The 12657-nt window shown below is 37.2% G+C and overlaps 1 protein-coding gene across 1 annotated transcript in view; it reads left to right on the top strand.

Moving 5' to 3' along the window:
• Positions 1–12657, top strand: part of ZFAT (zinc finger and AT hook domain containing) — an 81094-nt gene that overhangs the window by 23620 nt on the left and 44817 nt on the right. Inside the window, exons 4-6 of the mRNA XM_009323368.1 lie at positions 6763–6913; positions 7194–8662; positions 9847–10079. Coding sequence (XP_009321643.1) covers positions 6763–6913; positions 7194–8662; positions 9847–10079 — 1853 coding nt within the window. The remainder of the gene's footprint in view (positions 1–6762; positions 6914–7193; positions 8663–9846; positions 10080–12657) is intronic.

Genomic DNA, 12657 nt, shown 5'->3' with positions numbered 1-12657 from the left:
CCCCCTTCCTGGAAGCGTTCAAGGTCAGGTCGGATGGGGCTTTGAGCCACCTGATCTAGTGGAAGGTGTCTCTGCTCATGGCAGGGAGGTTGGATGATCCTGAAGGTCCCTTCCAACCCAAACCATTCTGTGATTTTACAACTGGAGGGACCCAAAGACCTTGAAGAGAGGGAGTGCTGTGTTCATGAACACGCGCACCTTGTATCAGATTAAACAGAGTACGTTTTTTTGTAAGTATCGCAATTAAGAATGAGAATGAATAACTACAATTATATGCACATCTAAAAATACTTTGTTGTGAATGGCAGATGCTTTTGTTCATACTCTATTTTTAAGAACCAGTGAGTAAACTCTGCCAAATATTCAATCTTCTGTTTTTTTATGTATTTTATTTCCCATGTTTAAATTCTGTAATATTATCAAAGCTTCTAAAACCAATGTATAATTCATGCTTAATTAGTTTGATTCAGGAGAGATTCTACTTTGAACATTTAAATTGTTGTTTTATATGAGTCCTGTAATATTTTAAAGACTCAGCTTGTTACTAGGAGAGTTGTTTTAAGTTCCTGTAAAGATGGTCAGTGGTAGAATTTTGGGGGTTTTTTGGTAGAGTTCAAGACATACAAAAATAGCATTAAGTATTTAAATTCTTGATGCTAATTATTTTTTGATTCCTAAAGGAGTTGGATTTTTTTCTCCTACAAATTCTTAATACAACGCTGTGCAGGTTTTTCTCTCCCCGATTTCCACTGAGGAACCACTTTCCATAAAAGGCCAGCTGTGTTCTGCTGCTGTACCCTGTGGTGTAATTTATGAACACTTGGTTCCTTCTCCCATCGAGATTATGGGAAGCGGGGAAGAAGTGGAAGAATGTCTGTTTTGCTTACTGTTTTGGGACTGACTTAGTTTAACTGATAACAGTCTTTTCTGTTGAAGATGACTTTTTTTTGTAGCTCACGGAACGATGGTTGTGGGTTTATGACACATCTGAATGGATTTAATATCAGACGGTTGCCAAGGGAGCTTTCCTACTTGTCTTTTATTTCCCAGTTTACTTTCCCTTTCTTGCACCGGCACTAGTGCTTGCGTCAGCCTGCAGTAAACTGATTCAAATAACTGGCAAAATAAATACACATACACGTGCACATGCACAGACACATACTCATTTTCTCTATCAGAGAAATTTTTTTCTACCTGTTTTGCTTACTGAACTGTCTCACATTGGGGCTGCACAATTTTGGAAAGTGGGAAAGTGGTGACAAAATGAGTCTCTCAGGGCAAAGGAGGAGGATTGAGACTACCCCTTTTCAAAGCGGTTGAGTGCCTTAAGTCATTAAGCCCAGTACATATATACTGCTGTCCCAGGGGCAGTGCTGTCCTCCCACCCCACCCCCAGCCACAAATTCCTGTCCTTTGGAATGGAATGTTTATGCAGTTTTGTGGTAAAACACAGTAGAAAACTAATTATGCATTTGCAGAAGGAGACACGTGGTGTAAATTTTAGCCAGATTCATTCTCTGATCATCTTTATAAACTCCTATGCTGGCACTTCTAAGGCATCATGAACATGTAGTTGAGTGGAGGGCTAGAGGAAAGAAGCTAGCCTTATGTTGATTTAAAGCAACTGTGGAATTAAGCAAGGTTAGGAAAATTAAAGCTTTCCCCTCTGAATGTGAGCAGGTATCTGTATTACCATGGGGTTACAGATTGATTTAGCTCAGCCAGTCTAATGTCCAGCTCTGTTGAAAGGGGTAGTAATCTTCATCCCACCAAACACAGGTCTGTGATTCTGTTTCTTTGTCTGAGTTAAAATGTGTTTAACTTCATCATGAGCTAACCTATAAAAATATTAAAAGGTTCTTCTGCCCTTTTTTAGCTTTATTTTGGGGGTGAGGGATGGGTTTGCATGGGGAACATTGAGGGTTATGGGTAGGGTTAGTTTCTGTTGGTTTCACTTTCAGAGCTGTCTTACCAGGGGTCATATGCGTTTGGAGCACATTCCATAGGATATTGTAGAAACGGAGGAAATACATTCATTCAAAAAAAGATTGTAAGAAACAAATATTCACTTCATACCCTTAACAAATTATTTCATCTATAGAGACCAGGGTACCTACATTATGAAGGTTTTTTTAAACTTAAAAAAAATTCCATAGCTAAAAGATTAATCTAGTTGCATCAGTTGTCTCTAAAGGCAGCTTGCAGCATGTCTATAGGGAGGAAATTAGAAACTTATTACGTAAAGCCTCCCAGATTTTGACAGCCATTGAGCTGGTGATTGCATCTGGATCATCGTATTTAATACATATCTGTTAATTTGTCTCAGTCCCTTCTTGAATACATTTATATTTTCAGTCTCTGTAACATCGTGCAGTAATTGTTCCATAATTTAATTACACACAGGGTGAAAGTGTACATTCTTTTGTTTTGTTTTAAGCCTGCTGACTGCTTATTTCTTTAAACTGCTCTTCATTCGTGGTTTATGAGATAAAGAATGATTATTCACACTTTTTTCACAGTATTGCTAATTCTAGAGGTCTTTCTGATATTTCTCTTTCATTTATCTCTCTGCCAAGCTGAAGGTCTCTGAGATATGTATCACTTTTCCAAACAAAATACTTCTGATTTTGTCTTTATTACTGTTTTCTACTTCTTCTATATCCTTCTTGTTGTCCATACTTGAAGTTGTAGGAGGTTGATGGAATTTAGTTGGATTTTAGTAGGAATTTGGTTGATGATGTCTCTTGTTTTATTTTGGATCCATTCCTCATAATTCCTTCCATTGTGATTACCTTTTAAACTGTTGATAAGTATTGGAGAGTTCTACAGTAAAGGGCAAGATACTTTTCTAAGGGACAGACTGTAAGAGTTTAGAGGCTGTCACCGAGTTTGAGCCAGAGATAAGGCACGCTGGGTAATGCTTATCTGTAGAAATTGCTGTCAGAATGTCATGAGGAACTCAAATCTTATTACTCTTGAAGCAGATTTACTTAGAACAGATGATATTGCTTGAAAAGAGGAAAGCAAAAGGCATAAATAAAGTCTAGTAAACTAAAGTCCATTCTGCATTTAAAATAGAGATATAATAGTGCTGGAGGAAGGATTTTGTTGAAAGAAATGATCAGTACAGTTAACCTCTTTTTTTCCCCTGGTATTTGTATACTCTTACTTATTGAAATGGTTGTCCAAGGAAACAGTTAGGAAAACTTTTATCTTCCTTATTGGCATATGATATTTTTAATGGAAAACCAGACCTTGTATCTGTTTGCCTTGTTCTTACACTCTTCCCTAGACTGTGGCTGCTTTTAGAGACATGAATATTGAGGGCATTCTCCTGGGATGTGGGACATGTGGGTTCACTACCTACTAGGTTGGGTAGAGCCTAGAAACGAAGTTTCTCACTTTCTGGGCATATGCGTTAGTCATTAGTTTATGATATAGCAGTGAGCGCTGTGGCTACTGGTCCATTAGTAGCCCACACTTAGGCAGCATCCCAAGTGTATGGAGGCATCTAATGTTTCTTAATGCTTCCATATCTTCTAAGGGTAGGAAGTAACCACCTAACATGAGGGGACACGATTGCCTACCGTGAGCAAGTACTCTATCAGTATGTTCGAAGAATTGGTTCTCCTTCTTTAGGTTTTTAGAGGTATTTGCCTCTCTGTTAACTGCATGGGGAATGTAGACAGTAGTGTTAGGATGACCTAGAGCATTCTGTCTGCTCCAAGTACGCAAAATATGGTTGAGTTAGTACTTACCTAGTCCACCTAATTTAGGTGATTAAAATTTTATACTGATAACACAGAAGTCTATTAAAACGTCCAACAGTCTTTTCAGTAAATGCTTAAACGTCCTGAAAGGCAGAAGGGCACAGAGGAGGTGTGTGTGCAGGGCGCTTTATTGAGGATCTGTGTCTCACATTCAGGAAATGGGAGGCCTGAAAGAGGTAGCCATGCATATAGAGCAGTTCAGGATCTATTTTCTTTTAACTGAGTTGTTCTAAATATAGAAGAATTTGCTTCTATTTTAAAAATATTGAAGTATGGGAACACTGGTCTGGTGTCTAATGTCTGTTTTATCTTTATACTGAACCCACTGATTGAACCATGTCTCCTGTAGTGTAATGACAAGCTCCCGTCTCACTAGGCTACTACTGTGCAATTTGGGTGATGCAGTCCTGCTGGACAACCTGGCATTTGTGGGAGAGGGAGTGACAGGAAGAACAGAAATTACAGTGTTCTGGTAACATTTAGGTTGAAAACTTGGATGATCAGTTCTGATCAACAGGCAGAATCTTTAGTACAGAACTGAAAGCACTATTAAAAAACAGTAGTCAAAAAAACCCCGTTTTTAGATCCAGCCAGTTCAGTGAGCAACAGAGCTATTACAGTCTGTTTATTTACAGAGTTGGCTGATGTCCCATCTGACACAAAAAGCTTCAATAGCCTTACATAATCCCAAATGGCCTCTTCTCAAAATCTCCATTTCCCACTTCAAATCACTCTGAAGGACCCACAGGATCTCCATCTTTCTCCCTTGTCTACAGCACTGCTTCCTCAACTTAATGTCCTTAAGTCTTTCACACATGTTATTGGGTAACCCCCTGCTTGTTACTGATTTTTCCCATATACTCTACTTGCCTTTTTCCTGATGTTTTTGCTAGTCTGCAGGCTAAAATTTTTTTTAGGGAAACTAGATTTAGTAATTTGCTAACCAGCTAGGTTTTTTGGGGTAGTGTACTCTCTGTGATTTAGTTTTGTTGTTCTTATAACTGTTGTTTCAGAGACTTTATGTTAGTACTGTATATATTTAGTAAATAATATCTTCAGGAACATGAGTGGAAGAAGAATTAATTTAATCCTTTTGTTAAAGGAATAGCTCATGCATCATTCTTTGAACTTCTTTCTATTCAGGTGTTTCATTTTATATATACTTATATATGTATAACAGTGAGAATCTGTTAAAAATATGTTGAGCATGTTGACTCTCTCTTTTGCTTTCTAGGTTCTTTCTAGGCTTTCGTGTCTCAGATTTCTTTGATATTTATTGTAAATTCTTTCCTCTGTCGCAAAGGTGTATTGTACTATTTTCCCCCCTCAGCTTCTAATCAGGTGAATTGAAATGAGATCAGATACTAATGTACTATCCAAGAAAAAGAAAATAAATGGAAAGTTAGCAAATTTCAGTTTTACCTGAAGTTTTTAACTTTGTTATTTAATTCAAAGATATTTTCATGTCCAACCTCTCTTGCTTCCTTGTCCCCAGTATATGATAGAAAATCCTTAATTACAGGTCCTGTAATACTTTTTTCCTAGCATGGATGGGTGTTCATCTATTACTACATATTCAATGTCTTGTTTTCTTTTTGTTATTCAGTATATGGTCCCTCATTTACTATTCATTATTCAGTATCAGACCAGAATGCATATCTTTTTTCATAGAATCATAGAATCATTAAGGTTGGAAAAGACCTCTAAGATCATCAAGTCCAACCGTCAACCCAACACCACCATGCCCACTAAACTGCTCCACAATATTCCCCGGCACCGAGGTCAGGCTGACAGGCCTGTAGTTCCCCAGATCCTCCTTCCGGCCCTTCTTATAGATGGGCGTCACATTGGCCAGCCTCCAGTCGTCCGGGACCTCCCCCGTTAACCAGGACTGCTGATAAATGATGGAGAGTGGCTTTTCGAGCTCCTCCGCCAGCTCCCTCAGCACTCTCGATCTTTTCAAATCTTTTCAAAGATTTTTCTGTAGTACTTGTTAGTAGAATATGAATATTTCACAAATATTCATATAATTGTAATATATATGTGAATAAATACATAAATATACAAATATCTAGAATTTCAACTTTTGAAGATAATAGCATTCCCATTGAACACGTGAGTGGACGAGTTACAGACAGACAAAAAAGTTAAAAGGGGGGTGGGGGGTCAGTCAATAATGGGTGCTTGGTTTGATATACATGAGGTTTGGGGTTTTTCTTTTCAGTGTAAATAAATATTTATCTGGATTTTCGTTACCTTCAAATGCTAACTATGGATGCCTGGCATTAAGTTTTCACTGCCACTGTTCAGAAAATGAAAAAGACCCAACTAAGTAATCTCAACTCAATCACATCTCAAAATAACGGGTTTTTTTGCCTCAACTAACTGTAAAGCTCTGAGGGATAGAATCTGATCTTACTGCGTTTAGTAGAGCCCCTGTACTCCTGCTTGTAATGGAGGTTGAGAAGTGCACATGGAACATATTCTTTTATTCTGAGGGGATGGCAGCGTGCCCCAAAATATAAGCAATAAAAGATCTGTTTAAGGAAAAGATGTGCAGACTTTTAAATACAGACTAAACAGTGACTTTTCCCCAGCCTTATTTGTGGAACGGATTAAACAGCTTGGCTGAAGTTTTCAGAGGATGTAGTATGAGGTAGAAACAGAAAAACTGAAGTTGCATTTTGAAAAGTTACAGTTTTTTAAAGGTGAAAGTATTTGGATATAGGATCTTACAATAGTAGCCATCAAGCACCATGAATAACCCTCATAATCAGCAGTCCTGGCGTGTTATTTCAGCAGATCTGTGATGTAAGTACTAATGTTTTCTGGAAGTGTATCCATCATTTTATGCACATGACTTTAACAACAGAAACTCAAATAGTTAAACTGATGATTACAGAGTTTAATGTTTTGTTTACACTTGTATATTATAGACAATGCACATTTTAATATGACATTTTTAATGAGCATTTTTTGTTCTTGCTTTTAGGAGCCACAAAAATTGTTCCTGTTGAGGCTGCTCCCCAAGAAAGTGAACCCACAACTCCAGAGGCAGCAGTTCAAGACTCATCACAACGAAGAGGATATCAAGAATATGCCATTCAGCAAACCCCATATGAACAGGCAATGAAATCTAGCAGGTAATTTTGAAGTACTTATATTTATGTTCATGCAAAATATGACTGAAATGCTTCCCTATCCCTTTTCATGAACCTGAAATATTTTCTGAGCCTTTTAAATAAAGGAACAGCTGAAAATAATCTGTGCATAAGTTGTAGAATTTAAAAAGCCTGTGGAGAATACCTTTTTAAAATAAATTAAGTAAACATTTCTGTCCATTATGATCATCTAGGAAAAATTTGACACATTATGTCACTAAGTTTCAATACTGTAAATGTAACTGGTTTGATTTCTTTTTAGGTTGGGTCCAACTCAGCTGAAGATTTTTACATGTGAATACTGTAACAAGGTGTTCAAGTTTAAACACTCCCTCCAAGCACATTTGAGGATTCATACAAATGAAAAACCTTACAAGTGTTCATACTGCAGTTATGCCAGTGCAATCAAAGCCAACCTTAATGTTCATATGCGGAAACATACAGGGGAGAAGTTTAGCTGCGATTATTGTACGTTCACTTGTCTCAGCAAAGGTCATCTCAAAGTCCATATTGAAAGAGTTCATAAGAAAATTAAGCAGCATTGTCGCTTCTGCAAAAAGAAATACTCAGATGTTAAAAATTTGATCAAGCACATCAAGGAAACACATGACCTTCAAGATAAAAAAGTGAAAGATGTTTTTGATGAGCTTCGCTTGATGACACGAGAAGGCAAAAGACAACTTCTTTATGACTGCCATATTTGTGAACGCAAATTCAAAAATGAACTCGATCGAGACCGTCACATGCTTGTTCATGGTGATGAACGGCCCTTTGCTTGTGAGCTCTGTGGTCATGGAGCCACTAAATACCAAGCCCTTGAGCTTCATGTGCGAAAACACCCATTTGTTTATGTGTGTTCTGTGTGCCTGAAGAAATTTGTCAGTTCTGTAAGACTCCGTGCTCACATCAGAGATGTGCACGCAGATTTGCATGAGACTTCTGTTTTTAACAGTTCTATCAATCAAAGTTTCTGCCTCCTTGAGCCAGGAGGTGATATCCAGCCAGAAGCCCTTGGTGAACAGCTAGCACAAAGTGCAGATGAATTGACTATCATGAGTACTGATGCTATTAACACACCACAACCATCTGCTTGTAAAGGTGAATCAACAGCTGCAAATGTAAACCATAATGGTCAACATAATGGTGACTTGAAAATTGATACAGTCCCTTTGTTAGAATTTGCAAATCCTCCGGTGGAGAATGTAACAGAGACGCTGTGTCAGGCAACAGACATAGCAGTCCCAAACATTCAGTCCTGTGTACCATCAGATTGCTTTCTGCTGAAAAATGGTACTTCTGGTTCTGATGAGTTAAAAGTTTCTCCTGCAAACGAAGAGGAAGTTAATCACTGCAGTTCTGTAAATGAGCAGGGTGAAGAAATTCAGCTTTTGCTGTCTGAAGACAAAAGTTTAAAACCGAGTCAGAACAATTCAATAACTGAGAACCTTTTAGTCTCTGAAGAGAGAAATCAATCTTTTCCTTCTAGTGAATCAGAAACAAGCAATCCGCCAATTCAAAATTCAGCAGAAACCACAAACCCTTTGCCAGCACTAGAAGCTAATGCAGCCATCAGTCCACAGGCAGCCTCTTCTAATGCAGTTACGTCAGAGAGTGGGAGTGGAGCTGTTGCCTTTATGCAGATCTTGGACAGCTTGCAGAAGAGACAAATGAACACGGAGTTGTGTGAGAGGATAAGGAAAGTTTATGGAGACTTGGAATGTGAATATTGTGGTAAGGAGTAATAGAATGATGGTTTTTGTTGGGGTTTTTTTTTAATGTTATATAGTGGACCATCTTTTTCCTGCTCCACTGGTTTAGTTTTTGATATGTTTGTGTATCTTCGTAGCAGTATTAATTTTGTAGTTCAGTATGGATTCTGGGGTCCAGCGAGATTTACTTTGGACTGTATAAATAGTGTGAAATTACTCAAATCTCCATTAAAAAAAAACACTAGCGGAATATAGCATAGCAAGGCTTTGCTAGGCTCAATTTTCTGTTGATGTGAAATTTGATAGAATTAGATTATTTCTGTCCACATGCCCCTCCCCACCTCATAACTTTCACTAGGGCCAAAGACAGCAGATTTAGGCATGTGATCAGCATTAGTCGGTCCATGCTTTAATGCTTAAGCTTCATTATCAGCTTAGTATAAAATTCAGAGTCTTTTTCATATAGTGTGGAAGGATGTATGATAATACATATTCTGTACAATAGATACATATACTGGCATATTTTTTTTTATTTGTTTTGAACCAGTTTTTTGAGATGAAAATTTTCATTGCATAGTATCAGATCAAGACTGTTCTGACTGTAATTCGTTTTCTGAGTTTATGAAAGTGGGAAGAATACACCGTTCCCATTTATTCTAATTGAAAATGTTTGTATTTGCATAGCTGGGAAGGAAACAATTTGGGATTTATTTTGTAGCCTTCATTCTTGAGAAGGGAAAGGAATCAAAGTTTGAAAAAATAAAAAAGTTTTTGAAACACCATAACATTGTACGTTAGATGAATTACCGTGCACTTTTTCTTTTTGGTGCCATTATGTCAGAAAAGCTTTTAGGAAGGAATAACACAAAAGGAAGTAAAAAAAATTTTGACAGTCTCTTTTATTGTACTCAGATTCTTTCTACAGGAGAAAAGCTTTAAAGGCCTTCATTAGGAAAAAGATCATTGATATGTATTAAAGTTGCTCTTGTTAATCTGTTTTAGGACATATGACATAATCTTTTTAGACAAAAGTGGTTTTGTAAACATACTTTCAGTAGTGAAGGGTCTTTAGGACAAGTTTTCATTAAAGGCAAAAGTGACAGGGTTCAAACTGTATTTTGCCCAAAAAGAAAACTAAGTACGTGTTGGAATTTTCACTAGCAATTGTTTAGAAATTACTTTCTTCGTGTCTGATTTTATTTTCAGGCAAGTTGTTTTGGTACCAAGTGCATTATGACATGCATGTTCGTACGCACACTCGAGAACATTTATATTACTGCTCCCAGTGCAGTTACTCTTCCATCACCAAAAACTGCCTTAAGCGTCACGTCATTCAGAAACACAGTAATATTTTGCTGAAATGTCCCACAGAACATTGTGACTACTCTACTCCAGATAAATACAAGCTCCAGGCACATCTTAAAGTTCACACAGAGCTGGTAAGTAACAAGCAAAACGGTATGTTTGTCTAAATTCAGTGTCATCATCATGATGTTTGGAATTGTGTGGCAATATTTGAAGACATAGGTAAGGGTTCTTACCTGAGCGGTCTCTGCATACTTCTGTACTGGGAATGCATGAGTTACAGCAAGTAGATATTTGGTCCCTCTCACAGTAGTTTCCAGTGGAGTATGTCTGTGTCCATTTTCTCCCTTCGGTCTTCCCAGTATTCTCAGATTCTTTGGATCCTGAGAGAGTAAAATGAGGTCTGGTACTATTGTTACTTTACTTCATTCCTTGGAACTCAATTCTCTTCCTTCATAAATAGATGATTGTGAAAAAATGGAAATATATTCCTCTCTTAATTACTATAGACAGAAGAAGTTTAAGTTGTTGAAAAGAATTTTTTTTTTTTCCAAATAGCTCCAACTAGTTGCAGCCAATCTCTTTTTGACATCTATCATTTTCTGTTGTGGTTACAAAGATGAAGAGATCATGTTTTAAAGGCTCCTATCTTATTCAGTAAGCCTTCCAGCTCTGAATTCCATTGTGTGAAAAACAGGTCTGGTCTACTTCTCCAACGTGCCCTGTTACATGTTTTCTTTGCGACTATGCAGGGGGCTGCATGCCTGACTGGAGGCCCTCTTTGTGCAAGACACTGCTCTGTGATCTTGCTCTGATCCAACGTTATCACGTGAATAATCTTTGGAGGGAGAATGTTTTCTACATCAACCCCCACTTGCATTTGTTTCAAAAGTATGTTTTAAAAAATTATTACGGTATCTGAATAAAAAATATTTTAAAACTAAGGAATCAGATTTTATTTTTCATTGTTGATTAAGATGCTTTTTTAGAATTGAAACTATTTACATGCATTTTTGGAAGATTAAGAAAAAACAATTATTTTGTTTACATTAGTGTTGCCTTCTTTTCCTACCATGTGGCAGGATCCTTTCTGCTTGCAAGGTATAGTTGATCTGAGACATTCTAGACTTGTGTGCACCCAGAGAGGTTATAATGTGCATACACTCACACAGTGTATGAACACAGGTAAGTTCCTTTCCGTTCCAAACTGACCTCTAGAAAAGGATATTTGGCAAGTGTTTGCTCTCCCGGAATAATGAATTTAGTCCACTTTTGACTGTAGTCTTGCCTGAAGGCCATACGGAGTGCTTAGGTGGAACATATGACCTCATACGATTTTATATGAAGATACTGGTATTGAATAAAGTACAGCTTAGGGTTTCATAAAATGTTTGACAAGCATGCTATTTGTAATTAAACTTTCTTGACTGATAATGCCAGAAAATTGGTGTGAACTACAGCCTTGCAATATGGGTTTTTAATAATTTATGCCGTAAAATACTTCCAAAAGGTGATTTACCCTTCTCCTGAATTTATTTTTATTCTTATTCCAGCAGAGGAGAAAATACCAGTTGTTTAATTGCAACACTCACTCTTCTATCCTTTAAGAACAAGGCAATACTCACACAGATGGGCCTTTCTTCCTTCTTTATACAACATTATGGTTTTCGCTGGCATTGTCTTGTAAATAAATCTTACGCACCCTTGATAGAATGCACCACATATGACACATTCCTCCTAATCACATGAGAAAGCAACATCACAACGCACTTAGTCCTGTGATAAATATTGCTGTTACACTTCCTTTTACTACAGAAATGTGATGCTTGAATTAAGGATTTATGTTAATTTTTCCCCAGATGTGGACTGTTTCTGCATAGGTACTTAAACAAGCTGTTACCATACAGTGCCTAGTGGTTTCAGGTCGTCTTCTGCAGTCAGCAGGTGGGCTCTTGGCCAATATCTCCAACAGCTGAAGTTACCTTAAAGGTGTTTGTAACAGAACAGAACACTTCACCTCCTACTCTTGTTAAGTACTAGTCTTCTGTAACTGCAGGACAGCTTTAAAAAACAAAACAGGTGACACAGAAGGGAACATTTTTTCCCCCAATTCTATAGTATTTTAAACAGAATCTGAATTTGTTATGAAATATGCAGAAAGTTCACATAATAGATATTCTTTTAGGCTGCTTTTGAATTTATTATGTTTATGATGTCCTGATGGCAAAAATCTGTGTAAATGATATCTGAGACTACTTAAGAAAAAAGAGCCTGAAATTAGATATCCTGTATCCTTACGTAAGTACCTGTTTTTCAAGTGTGATGAATGTCCGACAGCTCCCACCAGGAGGATCATTTTCATGATACTAAATAGAACCGAGAAGATGCATTTCATAATTAAAAACAGTGTGATAGCGAGATCTTTCAGAAGCATGCTTACTGATGCTTACTGTCAAATATATCTGAGTATATAAATGGATTGAAAAAGTCATGTATTAGAATTCACTCAGTAACTAAACTTGGCAGTTCTCATATTGGCCTTTGTGCCCACTGCTTGGTGTATTTACTTAATGCATACCTCACTGAACAGGACCACTCATTCCAAAATATAGTACTTTAACAAACTATGCACAGTTAAATGTAGAAAGCTACTTTGATGTTAATTTTAGTTTGCAAAATCAATTCTTAATAAATATTAAAATTAAAGCTTCC

This window comes from Pygoscelis adeliae, unplaced genomic scaffold, assembly GCF_000699105.1.
Source record: "Pygoscelis adeliae isolate BGI_AS28 unplaced genomic scaffold, ASM69910v1 Scaffold103, whole genome shotgun sequence".
NCBI classification, from domain to species: Eukaryota; Metazoa; Chordata; class Aves; order Sphenisciformes; family Spheniscidae; genus Pygoscelis; species Pygoscelis adeliae.
This window is presented reverse-complemented; position numbering and strand designations above follow the sequence as displayed.